The following is a 23,662-nucleotide window of genomic DNA, read 5'->3' as shown; positions in this document are numbered from 1 at the left end:
CAGTGGTTACCTGCCTGGCTGTTTGTTACTGCTGCTCTTCTGAAAGCTGCTGCCTTCACGAAGATCCCGAGCAGTTTCCAAGAGCTCTCCCTACACCCATAGCAGCCTGTACAAATGGGACTTGTTTAAATAGTTAGCCTTCACATGCAGTAGAGGACAAAACTATCCATCTTGCTGAGCTGAGTTCTGCCAGAAGATGTGAATTCAGCAGTTCCCTGCTGGAAGACACAGTGGTGGGAAGGTACTGCCAAATCTATAAAGACTTTTATTTTTTAATAGCTGATACACTTTCATATGAAACTGGCTGATGGGGTTTATCCATACGTACACATCTGTTTTCATTATTTAACATTATAGTTGTATGTACCTCTTTTTTTTTTTTTCTTCAATGTGATATTTTTTTTCCCCGCTCTGAGTTGTCCCTTTATTGATGTTTCTGAGGTGCTCTGACTGAAATAGTCTCTCTCTCTCTCTCTTATGGTTTGGGTGTTTTGGTGGTTGGTTTTTTCTGATTACCCAGCTTTGACTTAATGTCTAGAACTTTAAGAAAATCTGATAAAGGAATTACTAATTCTTTTTCTAAATACTTTCTTCACTTTGACAAAATGCTTGGTTTTCCTACTCAAAAGAAAAATGCATTAAATCTAGCAACAGTCTTGCACATTGTCTCATCTGCATGTTGATATGGTGATGCACACAAACTTTATTTTGTGGCTTAATGGAGGTCCTGTCATAAGCTGCTTTGAGCCTGGAAGGGTCATGTCTGTCGGTCTCACAGAATGAAGACCCCTGCCTCTGAATAATCTCCCTTTCATGCTTCACAGGACCATAAATCCTTCTTTATTTATTGTTCTAAGAGAAACGAGGAAGGAACATCACATCTCGCTGTAATTTTTTCCTTGCATACCACGTCCCTTCTTTAGAAGCTTGTGAATGTATTTGCCTTTATGAATTCATAAATGCTGACAGTAACATCCTTAGTCTTTCACTTTGAATGTCATTCCTTTTAATAGATTTATGCAAGGGCTGATAAGTCTTGTCAGAAGGATTTTGTTGACTCAGTAAATCCCTCTTCTCTGGTAGAAAGACTGCCACACAGTTTCTGAAGGCTGTGGAGAACTAGGGGTGGTGGTGCTCCCTGACACACTTTATAGAAAAGAGGGTGGTTAAAAGACTTCTTATTCTTTGAAGAAGATGGAAGCGCAGCGATGGAGTGAGGAGCTCCTCGCCGGGTACCCACCAAGTGCTATGTTGCCTTGATGCCTGTAGCCGGTGGGTGGCATCACCGAGCCGAGGAGGAGGGGTTGCTGCTCCTGCACCCTGTAGAAAGGGATCCTCCAGCATCCCTCTCCCCAGCCGGGATTGCTCCCTACAGCACACCTGCTAGCACTCCGGTGGCACCGTTACAAATAACCTAATGGTATGAGGTATTGATCGTTTATCTTGAGGCACTGCTAAATGGCTGAGCAGCTCCCACTGCCAGAAGGTTTCTCCTGTGTAAGCTCATATTTTCCTTTTCTCTTAGCACTCGTGTGGTTCTTCAATGGCTCTGTAATTCTGGAATATATTTGTACCATCCAATCTCCAAATCTCTAAGACAAGAGCAGATACAGCACTTGTTTTCTTGTCTGAAAACAACAGAGGCTCCAACATTGCTTGTTTTTCTTTCCTGAGGACCAATGGAAGTCACGCTCCTTTCTTCTTATTTTTGCCTCATCTCTTGGCTTATGTGACAATCAGCTTCTTGACTTTGTCGTCTTACCCTTTCTGCTGTTGTTGCTGCAGTAATCTTCTTTCAGACTTCTAAGGATTTGTCTGTCTGGCACAGTGCAGTGGTTGCGTAGGCACCCTGGCTGCTACGCTCAGTGCCCAGGATGCTCTCCCCTTCTTCTTGGGATAACCTAGTTGACCTACTTCTGCAGCTTGGCTGTGAGGTTCAGATGCGCTTTCTGTAGGAAGCCTGTTTTGTGGAAGATGTTGACTTGGTAAGTTTCAAATTCTTTTTTCTCTTATTTTCTTCTTGTTTTCCTTTTTTTCCCCCCACATATCACGGGCTGTAAAACATTTCCACAAACACGAGGCGAGTTGCAGGAACCCAGTGCTGTAACTATAACAGCCTGGAAGCACCAGTTTATTGGCTCTAGGGCAGGATGCACATCTCTGGGACAGACTTGTTAGATGGATTCCTGCAAGACTAGGAAACCAGGATTCCTGCCAGGAATTGCTAACCTGGATGAAGTTTTGACACTGAAGATACAGAAACAGGAAAAAAGGTGACCTTATGAAAGCAGGCAGTCTAACAGTGGTGCGAATTAGAGCTGAGCACAACCCTCTGAATTTTGTCCATATATTTATTCCAGCATGATATAATGTGTCTTTCTTCCAGATGTGCAGAATATTCCCAGATTGCACTGCTTTTGCTTGAGATCATGAGCAGCATGTTAAAAATGCATCTCTGTTAAAAAATGCATCATAAAGAAAAGTTTGGTTTACATGACTTGTCCTACATCACACAATTACTTTTATCAGTAAAATAAAATCCAGTTAACTAGCTTATCATTATTCTCTGTGATCATAAAGCCATCCTTTCTCATTCACTGTACAGTGTTCAGTTTCCACAGCAAGCAAGTGGGAGGTGATTCTAACAAAACCTCCTCTTACTCTAGCTCTGACTTCTGTCCAAAACAAGCAGGAGTCCTAAACACTGAGACAAGAGTCCTGAAAGGGAAAAATGGTATGTGCCCATTTAATGAGACAGTATATTGTACGTTGAACAGGAATTGCCAGAGTATCTCCCCAGTGTCAGAAAACTGATGCCTTTTTGAGTTGTCCTCCCTGCCACCACTCGGGCAGGGGGCGATAGGAGAGCAGCATGGCACCTGTGCAGTTACCAAGCCTCTGAATGTTCTGCGTAGCTGGCCAAGAATAAATGTTAGTAAATAAAACAGAGAGAGCACAGCAATTTTGATCACCCGTAATGCGGTGAGATTTGCCCTGACTGGCACAGAATCAGCAGGGGCAGCTCCCGTAATACCAGCATACTTACTCTGTTTCAAAGTTGAAAGTTGCTTGTAATGCTGTGAAAATTTATAGAGAATTCAAATTTAATAAAAAGGTGGGGCACTTACTGAACACACTTCGCATAATAGTTTCTAATAAGTCATTTGCTAAATAGTCTTAATCTGAAATGGACTTTTCAGTATATGTTGAGTTGAAAATTCTGTTGATGAGTCCTGGTTTTGTCTTTACTACCTGGGACAGTTATTCAAAAGTAGGATGCAGTTGAGTACTTAATTTAAGGTGCTAGTCATAAAAATGTGGACTGCATTTTATAAAATAAGAAAATCCATATAAGTTCTTGCTGGTAATTAGGTAACTAATCAGCCCTAATCTCTGGGGGCTTGATTTGGTCAGCCCTACTCCTGTAGCAAAGTACTTTGTATTCTGAGTAATCCAAGTGATTTACAAACTGAACTACTCAGTGTTATGTTGCTTAATACAACAGTAAGAGGAACAGGATCTGAATTTTGTCTACTGAGTCTGTGCTTTAGCCTTTGTGTTTCAGGTTGGCTTCAGAGAGCAAAAAATTAGAGTAGATGTAAGGCAGGGTGAAAAGGGAAATAATTTTTCTTCCAAAATCAAAACCTCAAATAAAATTAAAGCAGCGTAGGAAGAATTTTATTTGCTTGTAATTGTCTCCATAGAATAACAAGGGGTTTGCAGTAAACTTACATGTAAGTGTAAACTGCATGTAGTTGGCAGTGGCTGGTTGGGAAGCTTCAGGCGCTTGTTACATTAGCATCAGTTGCTGAAACCACATGGAATGAATGACTGAAAGGCATACAGTTTCAGATCACTTGTTTTGGAATAAGAACAAATGATCTCAAATCCCAGCGGATCGGTATCAAGGCCACCAGGTTATATTCGAGCTGAGTTAATTGGTGTTTACTACAAACCGTTGCATGAAGAAGGGATGTCTTGTCCGCAGGCAGGAGAATTTGATCTGAGCAGTAAGTGCCGGAAATAATGCTGCTGGCACTTAACTTCTGAAAATTTGGATGGAAACATCTTGATGCTGTTTGAGCTCTCCATATGTGGAATCCACTTCTCATCTTGATGGATAAGCTCCTGTTTGTAAAACTAAGTAAAAGACACAAATAAGCAAAACTTGGTGTTTTGTATGTAATCCGTAGCTGTTGTCTGTCAATGGACCACGGTCCATTTAGTGCAGCATTTGTTCTCCCACAAAGGCCGCACCTGGATGTCTGGGGAACATTAAGAACACAGTGAATTTTGTAAAATTATTTGCTTTAATGTTCTCTCATCCTATGACAATTCTCAGCTGTTGGGGAACTTCTGAGCTGCTTGTAGGTTGTGGATTTAGGGATTGTTCTTCCATATACTTAGCTTGTCTCTTCCTGGGCCTGTGCAGGTTTCTACAATATTTTTTGGTAAAGATTGCACAGGTTTGCCACCATTTGCATGAAGAGCAGTCTTGCTCCTGCTGGCTTTGTTTGGTGGCCATTGGTCTTGTAGAAGAAACTGAACAGTCAATCCCTACTCACCATCTCAAGCCTCCTATGGTTTTTTTATTATTTTTTTTTATAATCTTCTCTCTGTAAAATATGCCTTTTCCATCAGGGCGAAGAACTTGGCATTCCTTACATTTAAGCTGTTTCATGGCTTTGCTTGTACTTGTTATTCTTCTCTGAACCTCTAGGACCCAGGATGCCGGGACAGGGGATGTTTTTGCTCTTAACTCAAGTTCTCTGACTTGATTTACTGTGAACTCTGTTTAGTGCAGCTCAGGGAGGAGGCAAATTTCGTGGGACTGGAGGGAGTTGTGAGAGACTCCTTCAGTTATAACTGTTCGGGGCGGGGGGAACCAGACCCTTATCCTAAATTACTTGTGAAAGTAATTGAAATATCATAGCACAGAGTTTTGGCAGGCTGAGCAGGCTAGGAGATGGAGAGAAACAAGTGGAAATTAGAAACCAGGGATACCTTTTTAACAGTGGCAGTAATTATTGAGGCAGAAAATTAAGAAGGGTAGAATTTCTGACTCTGGGGAAAAAATACCAGGATTTGATATTTTCTAAAAGTTAAGTTCTGCTATAGCAGTTATTCAAAATAAGATTTAAGATAGTGATGTCTTGTGATCTCTTCCGCAAAGGTCAGGCTAGGGCATGACATGACTGGTGTTCGATCAGTTAAAACTGGTCTCGCTGCTGAAAGAACCAGATGTGGTTCCCAGGGCTGTCTGTTTTCCCAGGGCCTGAATTTTCAGGAGAAGTGAGCGCTTACATTCTTAATTATGTTTAAATGCAGATGCACTTCACATGTCTGAAAAGCGGCCCCTGGAGGAAGGGAGGAAAGCTGTGGAGCAATTGGTCAGATCGCACACAGTGAGGCTGTGGCAGGTGTACGTGTGCAGGAGGGGAAAGGCAAGTGCATTGGGAGAATTAATAGAGAGAGTTGTCGTATTTCTGCCAGGGATAATGAAGTGAAATATGTCCGCATGGTTAGCGAGTCCTTCGCTTACAGAATCTACAGGCTCCTCATGTTTGGGGTAGTCTGAACTTTTCCAGGTCGTGCCAGCTGCCTGTTGGGTCTTGTGCTTGCTGAGCACGTGTGCCCTGTGAAGTTACTCCAAGAGCCTGCAGGGGATGTGCAGCTCGTTGGAGGTGATTTTAGTTGCGTTTCTTGTCCTGGAGGAAAGGGTTGGACTCTCTTACAGCTTCTCCCCTTCAACATTTCCTGGGAGGGCCATCGACCAGGCAGACTGGATCCTTTGCCTCTTTCCCACGCAGGTTTCCAGGACCCGTGCTCGGGGTGCCTGCGGAGCAGTCCTCTGCAGCACCCAGGTTTATCAGTGCCATAATCTCTTTCCCCTGCCCAGTGACTCCCTGTAGCTCTCTGGGGATCTCTGCCCCCAGGGAAGAGGCAGAATATCCTCTTTGTAGTTTCAGACATGAGGTTTACATTTGTAAGATTTTTATCTCTTTAAGGCAGGAATATTCATAGGCGGAATGCATAAGGAGCACGGGATAGCGCATTTGATGAAATCATATTGCAAATCGTTTGATCTCCAAGCAGAGGCATGAGGGAGTCATTCTCAGGGCGTCTGCATAACTCAAGCCTGGTATCCTCAAGGCAGGCTTTTAATTTCTCCAACAAGTTCCCGTGTAGTGCTTGAAATACACTGTTGGAAGCGAACCTAAATGCTCTGAAAGGCAGAACTTTTTTCACCTGCATTTAAATAGTAATAAAAAGTTATGCCAGATCTCTTTCAATTTGTAACACTGTTGCTGACAGCTTTCTACACTGAGGCTTCCTCATGTCTCGTCAGTCTGTCATGGTGTCTGTGATGCGACTCGTCAGGTCGCGCTTGGGATCAGTAGCGTGTATGAACTGAGTTGTTCTTTTCTATGGCTCCTGAGGATCTGTGTGATGAAGTGCTGGCATTCAGAAACACCTCAGATGCCGATGTTGTCTCCATACACAAGAACAGGGCATATGTCCCGTATCTTTAGAGTCTTTGTGATTTTCACCTATATTTTTAACCTGTGACGTCGTAATCACCAACCGATAGACAAGGCAGTGCAGCATGTTGATCTGAAGAGATGTTACATGGCATAGCTTTCCCAGGCAAGCTGCTGTGTGTTCAAGCAGCGAAATGAATGAAGGAAAACAGCACGTGTAGCGTTAAAATGTGCATGTCTTCTTTTGTGACGCCAAAGTGTTCCTTCCCTCAGCCCTGCTCTGTTGACAGGCTGCTTTTTCTCACTCTGTATTGTCTTTGATCCCTGATGCAGTGGATAGTCGGAAATTTTATGGTCGCACTTCATGATAAATTCACAGGCAATGCTGTCTGTCAGTCCACAGAAAGACCAGTGGGCAGCTTCTTGTCCAAAATGCTTCTGAGTTTACTTACGCCCAAAGTGAGTAAAAAAATCACTGAACTTTCTTTTTCTGCATCCCCTCACATCTTGAAGTAATCACGGGCCCTTTTTACCTCCACCTTTGTATAAGAAGCCTGGAACTAGCTCTGGTTGTCACCATATCCCTCCCAGGGTATACCTTCATAAACACGTCAAGCCAATCTAAGATGTCCACGCTGCTGCTAAATGCAGCTGGATGTGCTGCCCATCCTCCTCTTCAGCCCAGATGAGTGGTCCCGGTGCCGGCCTTCAGCCGTCGCCAGCCCAGACAGTCAGGAGCTGCTTTCCTTAGACTGGTATATAGTGACCTTGTCCAGTTCAGGGCTGGTGGCAGGAACACATGGAGGAAGAAGGTCGGTGTATTTGCCTGTTTTGACAACAGCGTCATCGTAGGTTGGTTTAAGCTGCTCGTAGAGCTGTGCTCAAATCCAGGGACTGCTCCAGAGCGACTAATATTGGGTCGGTTTTCAGGGGGAGCTGCACAGTCACATGCATTAAGCCTTTGTCACTGTCAAGGTAAATTTGTTGAAGAAATTAAAGTCAGATGTGTGAAAGTGTTGATTTTTTTTTTTTTTTTAAGCATTGCTTAATATGAAAAGTGTATTTGGTGTTTTTTTCCGGGGGGGTGTGTGTGTGTGTGTGTGTGTGGAAACAAACAAAACCAATGTGCAGTTTAAATTATATGTTGGGGATTTTTAGTGTTTCCTAATGGAAGTCTTTGCTTTTTCTCATTCCCACCATTTTGCTTCTTAACTTCACCTGAATGAACTCCCGTCCAGCAGAGGCCTGACAAAGGTAGTGTGAAAGCTTTGCTTCCGGTACCTGGATTTTCTTTAGTAACTGAAAACAGGATATAGAATTTGCATAAGAATTGTCCTCCTAACCACACAGTTAGATGCCAAATGTCTGAAAAGCTTGTCCGGGCAAGTGACAGAAAATAAGAACGACCTTCTCTGTCTGATCTAAGGAGACGTGTGGCTTTCTTCTTGCAGTTCCCAGTAATGCAGCATATTTCTGTAGTGTGTTCAAAGACTGACGTACTTCAGCTATGTTGTGCTCCGGTTTATGAGTTGATAGCACAAACACCTGCATGGAGTATATATCTGCAGGTGACCAACTTGGCCATAAAAGTTCTTTCACCTGCAGTGGATAAAGGGGGGGAAATGCTATCCAAGGGAGCACTTACCAGATACTTTATTACTTTCTTTATCAAAATGAAAATGTGGAGGGTTTTCCCCCTGATTTTAAAGAAAACCAGGGAAAGTAATTTGTTGTGGTTTTTTTCATTGTAATTCTTCTTGCTGTTTTTTGGTGTGTAGACTACTTCTTAGTCTGTGGTCACTATTGCAATGTGGTAGGACGGCTAAGACCACATCAGCTGATAAAACTGGCAAAGCACAAAATTCATTTTGTCTTGTAGTTCCACCTGTCTTTATCAGTGCACCCAAGAGAGCCTTTCTACCTCCACAAATGTACAAGGAGAGCAGGATATTTTAGAGGTAGACTGTCAAACACTGGGATCTTGGGGTAGGTTGAATGGTCTTGAACTAGAAACTGGAAGGAGTGACAACAGATAGTATGAGCAGCTTCTAATCTTGAGTCTGTGCATTTCTTTTACATAAATAAAGCCGAACCCTGGATGGGGAGGACGTTTCTGTATGCCGAGGCTGTGAATTGTCTTATTCAAGCTGGTATTTCTGAGGAAGGTTGACTTAACATTGTGTATTTGTGTAATGCTGATCATGCTAGTGGGGAGCTAGATCATACTGTTGCCAAACAGTCTGGAGGATATAATAATGCAGTTCTGGCGTTCCTGTTGTGTACTTACTCAGCAAGTTGGTAGCAGCCCATGCTGAAGTTTCTATTGCTGCATCTTTGCTTTGGCTGTTATTCACACTTCTTAGGTTGAAGATAGCATGTGTTACCTGTATGTTGTGTAATTACTTCCGTGATAGCTGTAGACCTCATGGATGGTAGCTGTTTAATCTGCCCTTAGGCAGTAGACATCCATTGCTTGTAGGAATTCTTTTGTGGGGCTGATAAATGTGGTTCATAAACTTTAGCTCTGAAGGAGGATAGAACACTTAACTGAGTATGCAGTATTTGGCTGCTGACAATGGTTTATCTAAGGTGCTGTTGATGTGAAGTAGGACTTTGGTCTGTTTTGTGGATAACCCGGGTGAACAACATGCTGCCAAGTCTATCTTACATAGGCTGCTGGAGATGGTGAAATAGCAGTGGGGAGAAACCGTTACTAGTGGTAAATGGAAAGTAGGTCAGGAAGAGTCCATAGTTTTGATGACACCACAAAGTAGTTATCTAGAGCATGTGAGAACAAGCTCACAGAAATGATGATCATTTCCTATTGTTACAGGTATGTCACTGCGACTATCCAGGGCCAGAATAAATATATGGTTACAAGTACTTCTACAGTAAGTATAGTTAGATCACGTGTGCAAAATGCAGGAAAGCACTTGCAAATATTTTCCCATCTGGAGTTTTCCTAATCTGAAGTGGATTTCCTTTTGAATGTCACGCTTAAAGTTCTGTGTAACAAGACCTCCTTTTGTTTCACCACTGCTTTGTCTATAAGCAGGAGCATGCAGAAGGACACCTGGCTGTGGAAGGGAAGGATAAACCTCACAAATTAATGTCATTCATGGTAAAGAGCACTCTATAAAATGTATGAAAAGGTAATAGGAGCAAGATTAACTCTGTTGTTAGGACATATAACTTGTAATTCCATGATGCTTATATTACCAATTTATTCATGGTACTAGAGGACCTGCTTGTATCTTGGATCTTGTTCTCTGCTATAGCAACAGTCATCTAATTTCTTAGAGATAATAATTGGGTATAATTCCTTATAGAGACTGAACTGCTCAAACTTCATTTGAAAACTCTTGAGGCCTCCCTTCCCTCTTACATGTTACCTCCTCCTTGCTGCTCTCTTGTCAACCATCTTATTTGTTGCTAAAACTTACTGATGTTATCTGAATCTTTCTGGTTGTCCCTCACAATCTTTAATAAATAAGTTTCATATGTCTAAAATGGTTTTCTCTTTAAAATTTCTTCCTTAAAGTGGTCCGGGCTAGATTTAGACTACATCCATACATCTGGTGACTATAGTTTTCCTAGGCACTAGTTTCAAAGTACAGCTGAGTGCTATGAGAGCTTGATGTTCCACAATGTGAATTAAAACCTTGCTGCTGCTGAACGGGGGAGGTCCTGTGCTTCCTCCCCTTGCGCAAAACTACTTTTTTTTTTTTTTTTTTTCCCCCCTCTCTCTCTGTCTCTGAACTGGTACTGGCGTTTATCTGACCACAAAGTAAGATGAGTCAATTCACTAGACCAACAAAGAACAAAAATTGAGATAATTGATTATTTTAATCAGTTGAGTAATCTCTCTGTGGGATCAGATGAGAACCAGAGTCCATGGTGGAAAGAGATGTGAGGAGAGACCAGCTCCTCTCCTCTTAGGAGCTATTAATTTGGCTTTTGAAACCATACCCCTGTGTCTGCCCTGAAGAAGAATTGGGTGTCAGTGTCACTGCTGAATAATATGAGATTGAAGGAATCCAGAGCACAGAAGCTCTACACTTTTTTTGTGGTCTCACTTTATAAATCTTTTGAAACTTCAATCCTGGATATCTTTGTACAATTGTACTGCATTACACAAAATTTTTTTCTGCAATTTTGTACAATTAACAACTATTAGTTTTTTTGCTCAGTCTCAATATGTATTTCACCCTTGTGGTAAGGGGTGTTCAGTTGTGTCTGCAAGAACTTTGCTTACAGAAGCATTCCAGTTGCATCATGGGGAGTTGGTTTAAAAATTGTATGAACGGTTCCCCAAAATGTGACTACTTCTTCTTACCTGTTTTCCTCTTGCGTCTTGAAACATGAACCATCTTCTCCTTTGGGAGAGATGCTCAGGATAATTACATTTCTGTACACTACATTCCCTAGGGATGTACAAAATTATTTCTTGGAATCTAACCAGCTGTTTAAAAACAGTCTCAGTGTGTGTTACGGTTCTGCCTCAAATGCAAATGGGAATGTGATGTTTGTTTTGATCCACAGACAGCTGAAGATGATGTTTGTTCATGCAGCTAGTCTATCTCAGGGAGGCTTAAGACACAAAGCATTTTCCTCATGTAGGACGTTTTCCCCAGCACAAAAGAAAAGCATGTGTAACTAGTTTGCTTAAAGGTAAAGAGAGATAGATAGGATCATTGCAGCTGGGAGCTTTTCTCCTGTCCAGCTGACAGATATCTTAACTTGTTCCTAATGTATATTTAGCAGCAAAGCACGATCCGAAAAGTGCGTTCATGGTCTCAAAGACTTCTCTGATTTTTCCACTTATATTCACTGGTCTATCAGAAACCTGTTACCTCTCACAATAGCCTTGTCTTGCCTGTTTTTGGCTACAAGGACACCCCCACCCCCTGTCTTCATGTTCTCTCCTTCCTTCTTCCCCATGACTCTGAATATTCACATTTCAGGTAGGCTGCTTTGGACCTGGAGAAAGGTGGGAGAGAGCTCCCTGAGAGTAACTCATCTCCCTTTTCCCAGGATAAGTTTCACAGGAGCTGGAGGCAGATGCTGTCCTGTCCATCAGCATCCCTTTTTAGTGGAGGATTGATTGTGCAACCTCCATCAACAAGGCACATGCATCTAGAGTGGCCTTCTTTAAAGGCTTGCTGTGCCTCGGGAAACATCATCGTGACCTATTTCTTAAGTACTGGTCTCTAGCCGCAGAAGTGTGTCTGTTTTCTGTCCGATACAAGGTTATCGGTTGATCTGAATCCTTCCTGTGTCTTCAGACAGCACCCAGAATGAATGCCAGGAACCCCCTGCCTCTGCCTTTACTGGACATCCTGTGCACATCTCCCTGCTCACAACACTTTGCATCCTCTCTTTTAAACTGCCCTTCTGACCATAGCATTAAATATAAAGAGTCTTCTAGTCACCCCTCTTCAGTGTTTCTTTCTGGGTGCCCAACAACATGCTGCTTCAGCAATACTCTAGTTCCAGTACATTTCAGCTGCTGCCATATTGTTTTCTAGCTGAGATTTAGACTTAAAGCACTGGGCTGTTGGCTACATCTCACTATTTCTTTACAATAATGTGTCAAATTTTCCTCTTGACACGTGGAGTGCGTGAACTACCTCCCTCTCAAATTGAGTGGTTGTGGTTTGGTTTGGGTTTTTTTCCCCCCCTTTTCCTAAACCTCAGCAACCTTTTAAGCTAGATCTTTCCTCCTCTCGCTTTTCAAGCAGATCTTCACAAAGGATGCAGCAGCATTTGAATGCAGCAGCACATGTCTTGCCCTCTTAACACGAGAGCTGTGCAGCTGCCTGGAGCTTGGCACTCTTGGTGAGCGCTCATCCCTCCTGCACTGTCCCTGCAGGGCTTGTGTCTCCTGCTCACCTCGTTCAAGAGCCAGCAAAAAAGTGGCAATGATACTGCCCTAGACAATGTCTCCTTGCAAGGCTCCTGGTGGGAGGAACCCTGCTGCAGGGAGGCCCTTTGCCCTTGCTCAGCTGGAGGGCTTTCTGGGTGTGCAGGTCCCTATACGTGTCCCATTGCCCAAAAATGCCCCACTGCCCGAGTGCAGGTGCTGTCTGTCCTCCAGCCCTGCGCACGGCTGGGGGGAAGAATGGCAGTGGGTCCTCTGTTGCTTTGGCTGTGGTGGGAAAGGGTCACTTCACATTTTAGTGCAGCGTATTCAGGTGGTAATAAGCTGTTAAACATGTAACATGTAGCATTGCTTTGTGCCTCTGAAAAGGAGCTAAAGGCATGTTTTGAGGAGGAAGGAGTAAATAAAGAGGGAATTTAAGTTCTCTGAAAATATTTGCGGTTTTTCATGTAGAAGCTGCAGTATATGAATATTGCATAAGTATCAATAGCCAAATTCATATTTAAAAGTGCCTTAAAATACCTTCTCCATTTATAGCAGAAGGAGTTACTACCTTTTTTATATCAGTTCTTTGAACTGCTTGTCATTTTTGTTGGGGCCCTGTGTTTTCTGGTGATCTCTTTATACTTTTGAAAGAGTTGCTTGGAAAATAACCAGTGGAGAGTCACAATTTTTATTGAGAGCAGAGAACAGTTGTTCAAAGCATAGATATTTCAGCATCATGTGCCTGGATTTGTTTTGATGAGGGAATTGCTATTCTTCTGTGGCAGAAGTTTCACTAATGAAGGAGCGCAAATGTGGTCATGATAGGCGACAGCTGCCTTTTTGTTTCAAGTGACTTCAGCAGTAGGGAAGGAGGGAGCCAAGTGATAATATGATTCAGTAGAGGAAAAGTAATGCAGATGTAAAGGTGAGGGCTTGGCAGAAGGCTGTGGGAAAAGTCTGAAGCACAACAGAAAAGCACACCTGAGATGGTGGGATGTTGTGGTGTTCTTTTGTTTGGTTATGTGTTTGGGTTTTTTTTCTTCTCTTTTAACATGGTAGCAGTCCACTGCCCAAATCTGAGCAGGGAATGTTTCTGTCTAACTTGCTGCCTTTTCCTCAGGGAGATAGGTCTGATCAGATGGCCAGAAAACCTTTCTGTGCACCCCAGCTGCTGCAGCTGGCTAAAGGAGAGAATGGGGCTGGAGTAATGTCTCTTCCTTAGAAGGCTGCTGCGGCCTCTGGGAAGTGTTGGAATGTCAGAGTGCGTGGAGGATGTCCCAAAACACAGATCCGGACCCTGTGGTGATGGGGTTCACCCACACTTGACAGGAACTGAAAGAAGGACTTCTTATCTAAAAGTAATAATTTTAATGTGAACGCTGTTCAGTTCGCTTTGAGAGCCATGAGAAGAACCAGAAAGGTGCTTGTGGAGACACAATTAAATCATCCTTACACAACTCTGCACATAACAGTATTGCTGAAAATTATAAAAATGTCAGTCTAGAAAGTAGCAATGGAAAAAATTGTTCAGATAAACTGATTTGTCTTCGCCCTTCCTCCACTACTAGGTGAAGCAGGACTTTCATATTCCTGAGGTCTCCGTGACTGTTTAGAATGGCTTAAGTGATACTTATTGTACTTCATCTCTGTCAAGATAGTTGGTATCAGGCCTCATTCACTGATAAGGGAACTATCCCAGGAAGCCTTGTTTGCCTAATTTCTTATCAGTACTCTGATTAGGTTACTCCAAGTGATAACTGTTCTCCCCTGAATTTATTGCATTTCAGATTCTTGTAAGCTGTCTTCAGGTTTTCACTCCTTGGTCCTTGTGCTTGGCTAGACTGTAATAATACAGGTTGTTGTTTTTTTTTTTTTTTTCTTCTAACAAATCTGTCATAGAGACGTAGGACTGGAATGTTCTAAAACAGCAGTGATGTACTCAGTGATGTGGGAAAATATGACTAGTATCTTACAGTTTTAAGGAAACCCTCTTTATGTCATTGCACAAATTAATGGGATATTTTGCATCTTAGAATCTGCATTTGGTTTTCCTTCCTCCATCTCAAAAAGGATATAGTAGGAGAAGAAAAACTAATGAGGAGGACAGCCTGTGTGATCAGAGAAATAGGAAAGAGTCTGAAGTATACTAGTATTAGTCAACCTGAAAAAGTGAAATAACTCACAGAAGATGTTGGAAATCTGTGACAACATGAATGGTATGCAGAAGGTAAATAATGACTATTTATTTATTCATCCTTAAAATAGCATTAACTAGGATGCTCAGTGGAATTAATGAAGTAAACAGTGCAGGAAAGGAAGCACTACTTTATATGCCCCGTCATGGTACTGTGGGGTTCCTTGGCATAGGACCGGTGTAGAGGTGTTGAAGGGACTGGGCAGTTTAGTGGATGCTGCTCCTCTACCCTGGGAAACACATGATCTCTAGAAGCCAAGGGGGCTAGTCAGGGGAAAGATTTCTGTATTTACTTGCTGCCTAAGTGTTTGGTAAGACAAATTAATTAGTAAAATGGACTTTTGGTCCAAGTGTGCCATTGCCTCTATTCTCTCAGGCTGAGTTTGTTTACCTGGTGTGGGAAGTGGTCAGTCCTTTGGCCCCTTGTTTATATCAGCATTCCTGCCAGCGTTACCAGACGTCAGCCTAACTGATGGCTTGGGAACTGCTGGGCGGGTTCAGCTGCCACTGCCAGCACTGGGAAACCTCGCACTGATTTCCACTGTCAGCAGGTTAGGCTTGTAGCATTAGTGGTGATGGTATCGTCTTGCAGTGGCACATCATATGTCAGTGTGAGCGACCCAGGATTCGGTTAATGCTTCTTGACCTATTCTATCTACTTACACAGCCGTTTACATAGAGGTGCAATTCTCCTATCGTGCGTCAAGGTCTTCTGGATGATAAACTGATTGTCCTCTTTGTCGTACTCCTTCAGTAGTTGCTTTCCAAATTATTCCTAGGTAAGGAATTCCAAATTATTCCTTTTTTTTTAAGGTTTCCCATAGCATTGCAAAATAAAATATGAACAGTGTACTAGGGAAGTGAGGTAGGTATAAATATATCAATAAGGGCAGAAAAATGTCCATTCTAGACTTAACTGTTTTCAATAGGCCTGTATTTTGTTGCCTGTTCTCACTTGGCATTCTTCTCATTGCTCATTAATTTTACTATACTTATGTAATTCTTATTTTACATGTTTCTTGAAATCATAGAGAGGTTCAGTCCACCCACTCTGCCCTTTTCCTAAAAATGCAGTGTGATCAAATTTGCATTAACACCTAGTCAGTTCTCATGGTTGTACAATCCCATCTACAGCGCACATGCAGTGCAGGAAAACTTGGGAGGCAGAACTGTCAGTTGTTTCATCACTAAGCATGTGTCCAAGTTCAAAAAGTAGCCAGGGGCATTTATTTTAAAGCCTGTGGAGAGGTGCAGCTCTTCCATCTAGTTCTGTCTGAAAGATACACGGTTACTGGGGACTCCATCACACCTGCATGTGCTCTTGGGTGCCTTTGGACTACTGCTAGAGCTAGCTGCCTTCAGATCGTGTCAGAAAATGTTTGGCTTCCTGAAATAGAAACAAGAGAGGATAAGGTAACTGGAGAAATGGTATATTGTGATGTTTTCCTTGCTTTGCCAGGTTTTCCACCCCTTCTGCTGTAACCAGTCATGTAGAGCATAATTTGTGACCTTGGCCTCACTTACATGTACAATAAGTGGCCTCAGCAGTACCTGTCAGATTGAATGGATTCATTGGAATTTTTTCCTCTGAAGGTCTGATTTTTTTTAAAATTTATTATTTTAAATCTTTATATGCACAATTAAAAACATAGACTAGTTAAGACTTTCCACTATGCAAAGTGATGCAATGTGGTTTGGAATTGCCAAAGCCTGCCAAGTAATTCGGCTCAGTGTAAGGACGGTGTCCAAAACGCCTTGTTGATAGGATTTTTCTTTTTTTTTTTTTTTTTTTTTTTTAAAAAAAAAGAAAAGGGGGTTGGGGGGGTGATGGAAAAACTATTCAAACAAGAAGTGTCAGATTTTGGTTTCAGAAGACAAGTAAGTTTACAGACTTTGACTGTTTCTTTTAGCCTGTAGGTAAACAGGCTATACAACATTTATTCTTGCATATAGATGTGAAAGAAAAGCAAGCCGTCTAATTGGGCTTATTTAGGATTTATTAACCTTTATTGGCAAGAGAAGGACTATATTATGGTTAGTCTAAATTCAGCTTGTCTTTTTAATTTTTCTCTTTTACTTGTTTTTACAAGTTTGGTGTTTCCACTATGTGTGATTATCTGTCTCACTCTTCTGTGTTGCACCACAGTTGTGTTGAGGGCCCTACTAAACAACCAGACCCATGGTCCTGTCAGCCAAGAACTAGAGCATATTATGTCTCTCCTTACAACACAGTATTTCAGGTTATAACTTTTCACTGGGTAGTGTTTTTTAATCTCCAAACCTTGCAGCCAATGCAAATAGGAGGACCTGAAAAATACTTTACAGGGGGAGAGAGAGGTGGGAGAGAGAGGAACATCCCCTCCCAGGCAGGAAGCTGTAGAGAAGGAAGTTGTCTGTATTGCTAGAGTATTTTGTGGTCTTCATGTGGTCACAGTGGCATAGTGGTTGCTGTCACAGTTGGCTCTCAGTCACCATTTCACATTCCAAAGACAGTGCTTTGGAATGAAAACATTTAGCTAATACCAAACATCTTAAGCTCTGCAGAGAAACTGCTTTTATGGCATATTTCTCCCATCCGCACACAGATGTAAACTTTTTCACATTCAGCGGGCGCAAAATCTCTCTCTCTTTCTCTCCATCTCTCTGGGCTACTTTATTTTTATTCCCCCCACCCCAGGGTCTTACCAATGCATGTCTAGTTAGTATGAAATAATTGTTCTTAACTGTTTCCTGCTTTGTGTGCTGCTTCAGAGCTAAGCAAGTGTTAGTATATCTGGAAACTCATCTACTTTTCCAGCTATACCAAATGATTTACTAGAAGATGAAGTCTACCTATAAACCTTTCTTGTCTCTCTCCAGTGAGAGGTTGCAGGCAGCTTAGGTAGTGTGCCCTGCATGGTGTGTGATACATAGTTCTAGTTATGCTGGAGTAATTGAAGTGGTATCTTCTGAGTAGCACAAAATAGCGTGAACTCACTCATTGTCAGTTGGGGGAGTTTCTTCAGGCAGGATTGTGTCCATATCAGCAGTTGTACATAAATAGTGGATTAAGGAAATATCCACTAGTTGCCACTTCTTTGTCTGTCATATTGGCATTGTGTTTCTGATGGCTTAATGCTGTGCCCTGCTAACGTTGTCATTACCTGTTTTTCCATCCGTCACTATAGACTGCTTTGACTTTGATCAGAGGAACATGGTGTGACAATGGTGAAGGTACAAATGATCAGAAAAAGGCAACAAGAATGCTAATTTTAAGTTTTACTGTAGGTCTCCAGTCTCAGAGATGAAATGTCTGAGATCACTGAGTGACGCTTTGTTCCAAAATGCTATCAGGAAAAAGCCAGCGTCGTCCTCATCTTCCTCTTCCCACCTCTGTCCTTCATGCCTTGTGTGCTACCCACATGGACTTAAATTGTATGTGTTTAGTCCCTGCATGCTTCTTGCCTCTATTACGCTGTGGGAAAAACGTCTTTGCTATCTGTTACCTGGCTAACCTTGGCACTTTTCATGACTGCATCCCCGGCAGGTCATTGTGGGGTACCCCTGCAGGAGTGCTTGGATGTATGTTCAGCTGCCTGCACCAGGCTGGGCTCTTGTGAGTCTCTGTTGACTGGAGGAGACAGTCTCTGACCGTGTAGCCTGCGGAAGACGCTGAGGCAGCCCCTAGCATTAATCTCGCTGTGGAAATGGGCCGTCAGAAGGGTCAGGTGCAGCAATGCTTCTGAGCCCCTCCTTTCTTCCTGTGTACATTACAGTGGGGCAGGTGCCCCGCACCCTTCTTTTTACTGTCTGCCTCTTGCTCTCTGGAAATAGCAAAGGTTGCAGCAAAGCCTGAGTGCAAGCCAGAAGCTCTGCACTGCCATCCCCCATCCTTTCTGCCCTGATCTCCTTCTGGAGCTTCCAGTTTGGACCCTGGGAAGAGTCCCCCCAAGGAGGGCAGCGTCTCCCTGCTCCTGGCCCTGGATGCCGGTTTTGACAGTCCCAGCCCTGCCTTGCCTTCTTGCCTCTCCCTGTCTCGGCCGGGCTGCAGCACCCTGCCGGAGGCAGCAGGACCTTTCTGAGGGGCCGGGGACAAGCAGGCTGGGCAAGCAGAGCAGCCATGCACGGCCTCTCCACACCCCAGCCCCGCTCCTGGAGCTGGGGCTGCGCACCGCCCTCGTACCCCCCAGGTATGCAGGCCTGGGCTCAGGGTGCGGAGGGTGAGCCCTCGGGGCTGCCATCACTTTCAGGGAGCGGGGGTTGGCTGGGCAGCAGGCGTCTTCCCTGATCCTCGGCTTCGCTCACCCTCTGCTGTGGTAAGAATTGGAAATAGCTAACCTGCTCACGTGTGCCTTTTGCATCTTGGAAGGGTTTCTGCAGGTGCGATGAGTTTTGTGTACTGTAGCTGATGCAAAATGTCTTCTGAAAGAGCTTTGTGCTTTCTGATACTTGACTGTATACTGTATGCATGTACGCTTTGCAGGACTCTTAGCATACTCTTACCTTCGCAGTTTAAAATAGTATTTAAATATGATGTACTAGAGGTGCAGTGGTGATTAACCAGTATTTGTTGTGGTTGTACTGATGCAGTTATCAGTGCCTCCATTCATCTACTTCTTTGTTCCTCAGCGTTGATAGCAGCTCATCACAAAAAGTGCTTGTATCCAACAGCTGAATTGTGTAGCAATCACGGAGAAAAACATGGGGGCAGTTCTGTATTGATATGGTATCACATATACGTTATTCTTGCAGAGTTCCTGAATGATTAATAAACTTGCTGTACTTGAAGAAGTTTTGCTTGCCTTGCAATGCAATTTCAGGCTTAATTGATATTTTTGATGTGCCCTCTTGTTCCTGTTCACAGCTGCAATTTGTACATCCTGTAGATGTCTTTCAAAACATGTTGATAAGCAAACATCTTGAAAGTCAATTACTTGAATCATTTTTTTTTCTCTTTAGATGACAATCAAAACAAAACCAATGAAAAGAAAGAGAAAAAAATGGTTTCTCAGAAACCCCACGGTACCATAGAATACACTGTAAGTATTGGTGTGTGCTTTGTTCATGTCTGCGTTTTGAAAGTGGAGTTGTTGAGGTTGAGAGGGAGCCAGTGGCACAAAACTAAAAGCACTAAGTGAATACTGGTTGCAACTTGTACTTATCTCAATAGGGATTGCGCCTGATATCATTATGTGGGAAGAGTGAGGCTCATGTCCTGAACTAGTGTTCAGCCCAGGTCCTCTGCCTCTTCTCACAGCTGCCAGTCCTATTTTTACTTTGGCACCATGACTCTTTAGTAATCGGTTCTGTTATTTTGAAAAATACTTCCATTCCACAGTGTTGCTTAAGTCATCAAGTGTTTGGCCTGTGCTTGCTCTTGAGATGATGTGAGACCTCTTCAAGCTGGAGCAGGGTGGCAGTGCGCTGCTGTGGCAGCTCAGAGAACTGGCTCTGCCCAGAAGGTCTCTGTGTGAGCCGGCCAGGTCCCTGAACCCTGCCCTCCATCGCACAGAGCAACTGTGGGAGGCGAGTGTCCCAGCTGGGAACAGCACAAATGCCTGACGTGCCGCAACTGCTGACTGCGTAACAAACTTTCCAGTGCGTGTGCTTTCGCCACTTGCCAGACCAGTTGTAAATAAGGTGGTGCTGCTTTGAAGTTTTATGAGAAAAGGAGAGGGACATCTATAACACCTCTCCGTTTTATCTACTTTATAGTACGAGAGAATAGTTTTTTCTTTTTATTAATACTGGCTTATCATGTAAGCTATTAAACAGAAGGTGTGTTGAGATCTTCAAATCTATTCCCTGCAAACAGTTTGTTAGATGGCTTTAGTTCAGCTGGTGTGCTGAATGTGTTTACTATGGTATCTTAAGCTTCAACTTTTTCTTCAGGCTGGAAACCAGGACACCATAAACAGCATAGCATTAAAGTTTAACATCACCCCAAACAAGCTTGTGGAGCTCAATAAGCTTTTCACGCAGACGATTGTGCCAGGCCAGGTAAATCTTTTATGTTTTTTTTTTATACCCGAAACCTGATTATTTGCTATGTATTTAAAAGCTTTTTACTACTTTCATGTGTCTTTTAAGTATTTGTATACAAGGATAATGGACAGTAGTTTAAATCCCTCAAAGGGGAACTCGCTAGATTGTTACCTGGAGTTGTGGGGTGAGCTTTGTAATTGCCGTATCTGACTTCTGTTATTTATTTGCTGTCATTAAAGCCTAAAGATAACTCTGAAGCTCAAGAGGGTAATGTAGCTGTTGCAAGAGAGTAGAATTCTTGGGAAGCCTAGATAAATGCTATATATAATACATTAAAGAATTAGAGAGTTAGATACAGTAATTGGAATGGCTCTTTGCCATTACATTGGGGATGAATCAGTCTCCTGTAAGATGAGAAATAAATGGAGATAGACTGTTTTTGGGAGAGTCATGTAATGGAAATGCAAATGTGAAGGCTAACACCTGGTTCATGAAGAGCAGATCTCTACTTCTGCTTCACAGACATGAACAGATTGAAGTGTCATGATTTGCAGATGGGGCAACTGAGGCAGAAAGAGGTGGCAAGACTTGCATAAGGATACCCAGCAGACAACAGCTGGGATAAGCAAAAGGCTTTTATTTTTCTGAACGTTTTTAGTTTAAAACTATACTGTGAACATTTTTTTTTAACTTTAGAAGTATCTTTGCTCTGACACTTGTGACAAATGGCTCTCTGTTTTTATTTGGGGTGGAGGTCCAAAGCTGTACTGCAGTTTTAGTACTGCTGTACTAAAAATCTGGGATGTTCACTGTGAGTGAATGTGAAAATTCAAACAAAGCGTTATATTTTTATATACGTGTGTATTAGCGTATTACACTTTTAAATGTAGTACATGATGGTACAATGCTGGTTCACGTAAGGAATATTCTCTTAAATTTCTAGATGCAAGTATGTTTTTGGAAACAGACAACCTCTAGCAAACTTCTACCACTAAAAATCCCCCATCTTCAACACTGGCCTTCTCTTCGGACCAGAGGTTGCTGTTACGAGTTAATGACTGTTAATAGTCATTTTACAGTTACTTTGTAGTTGTGATAGTTGCAAGGCAACCTGGGATTGTAACTTTGGGGGAAAAAAAGAGGAGGTCCTCATTCTGTGGGAAATGTTTTATTTTCTTGCCTGTGCTGCAAAACAAAATGTAGAGCTAGATCCTGTAATTCATTAGACCTGCATGTGCTCCGCCATCACCACCTATGAAGAAGGACTCCAGAATAAGTTGTTAAGGAGTGCATTGCAATTGCAAGTGATCAATATTGGGTTGTCTTTCTAGTAGAATGTAGTGTTTATAGTGAGTAACTTTCTAAAGCTTGTGTCTTACCGTTTTGATGTATGTGTTTGTATTTAGATTCTCTTTGTGCCAGAAGCAAGTGCTGCAAAACTGTCTTCTTTCAGTCCCGGTGCTCCCGTTTCTCCTTCATCGTCAGATGCTGAATATGATAAACTCCCTGTAAGTCAAACGTTGGTTGACTGGTCTTTTGCTCACAAGATTTCTGACTCTGAAGCTGAGATTCAGGGCTATGTAAATAGCAGGTTTTTGAGGTTACAGTTCAGACCATATGTGTGGTGTTGTTAATATTGAGTAACATCAGTCTTAATTTGCTATACTGCAAAATTTACCATCTCTTTAAAATAGGCCAAATGAAGGGAATTCAGTCTGAGTGTAGAAACCCAGTGCAAGTTCAGTTGGGCCCACAGTCTATCAAAGCAATGGAAAATGGTGTAGTCTATAGTTTTTAAAGAATAGAAAGTTAAATATGAAGAATTATTTAGTGTTTCACTCTGGAGATTTCTGTGCTGCTCTGCAGTCCAGAGCCTTGATCCTGCATTGGGATGCTGGAACATGGAGGCTGTTAGCTTAGTCTGAGCAGTCAGTTTCTTTCTAGTTAAGTGTGTTACGGTGGTACCCATATATAGACTTGCCTTATATACACAAGACTGCTGGATTTAATCTTTGTGAAAGGCCTTGGCATAGCTGATACTTCATTTTCCTTAGAAAGGTGATTGACCATGATGATTTTAGATAGTAGTTTTAGGAGTTTGGCTGTTCATCTGCTGATGTTAAAACAATTAGACATTTCAAATCCATAACTGTCAAAAAGTGGAGAGAATGCTGGAGTGAATAACTGTTTAACCTTGGTCTTACACCTCTGTGCCACGTGCCTGGGGAATCACACTAGTGCACTGTGTGCAGAGGTCTTTGGTGTGGATGAGGTGGTAGGACTGGCCCTCTCTTAATGAGAATATCTCATTGAAATTCCATTAGCTGACTTGCCTTGGCATTTTTTAATTTCTTGCCTGGTATTTGTATTGAGGTTTTTCTTCCATCGAGGATACTGTCTAAAGCATACATACATACATACGTGACCACCACTTTTTATTCCTTAAGCAAAAGGAAAATAGTTGGTTGAAGCTGGTCTTACAGTTCCCCAAAATCTAAAAGTATACGATTCTGGTCCTGCTGCTCTGCACTGAACTTTTCTTTTTTTAAGGATGCTGATTTGGCAAGAAAGGCCTTCAAACCAGTTGAGAGAATCCTGTCCTCTACTTCAGAAGAGGATGAGCCTGTGGTTGTCAAATTTTTAAAAATGAATTGTCGTTACTTCACAGATGGTAAGGTAGGTGAAACCTCACTTTTGGGCATTATATGGGATTCTTTACAAGCAAAATCTCTTTGGATAAGTGAGAGGTGAATACTGGGAGAGTCAAACGTGCTCTGTGTTTGTAAAGAATGTAATTGTTATGGTAACTTTATCTATAGCTGCTGTGTGCATTGGTACCGTGGTAATATGCTGTATCATTTTGTTCTTTTAATTATTTCATCTGTTATGATAATTACTTTATGAAAGAATAGCTCTTCTATCCTACCCATCTTCATTCCCTTACCACGTCTTCCCAGAATTATCTGTTTAAGAGTATATTGCTAGATACACAGAGAAAATTGCACTTCAGAGTTATGACGTGTCAGGATTAGTTGTCCAGTTCCATCAAATTGTGCAACAGCTTTATAAAACGAGCACATGCCTACCTGTTTCATTTATGACTTTAAGCTAAATTTTAACTTTAGTGTTTCCAAATACGTCCACGTTGCGTGCACT

At 42.3% G+C, this 23,662-nt stretch overlaps 1 protein-coding gene across 2 annotated transcripts in view; it reads left to right on the top strand.

Annotated features, from left to right (window-relative positions):
• NCOA7 (nuclear receptor coactivator 7) overlaps positions 1-23,662 on the top strand; it is a 99,371-nt gene that overhangs the window by 52,761 nt on the left and 22,948 nt on the right. For both annotated transcript variants that reach the window (XM_063329675.1, XM_063329674.1), the window contains 4 exons: positions 19,481-19,560; positions 20,414-20,521; positions 21,913-22,014; positions 23,057-23,182. In XM_063329675.1, coding sequence (XP_063185745.1) covers positions 19,481-19,560; positions 20,414-20,521; positions 21,913-22,014; positions 23,057-23,182 — 416 coding nt within the window. The remainder of the gene's footprint in view (positions 1-19,480; positions 19,561-20,413; positions 20,522-21,912; positions 22,015-23,056; positions 23,183-23,662) is intronic.

The sequence above is a fragment of the Chroicocephalus ridibundus genome, chromosome 3, assembly GCF_963924245.1.
Source record: "Chroicocephalus ridibundus chromosome 3, bChrRid1.1, whole genome shotgun sequence".
NCBI lineage: Eukaryota > Metazoa > Chordata > Aves > Charadriiformes > Laridae > Chroicocephalus > Chroicocephalus ridibundus.
The sequence above is the reverse complement of the archived record's forward strand: the minus strand, read 5'-3'. Positions and strand labels throughout refer to the sequence as shown.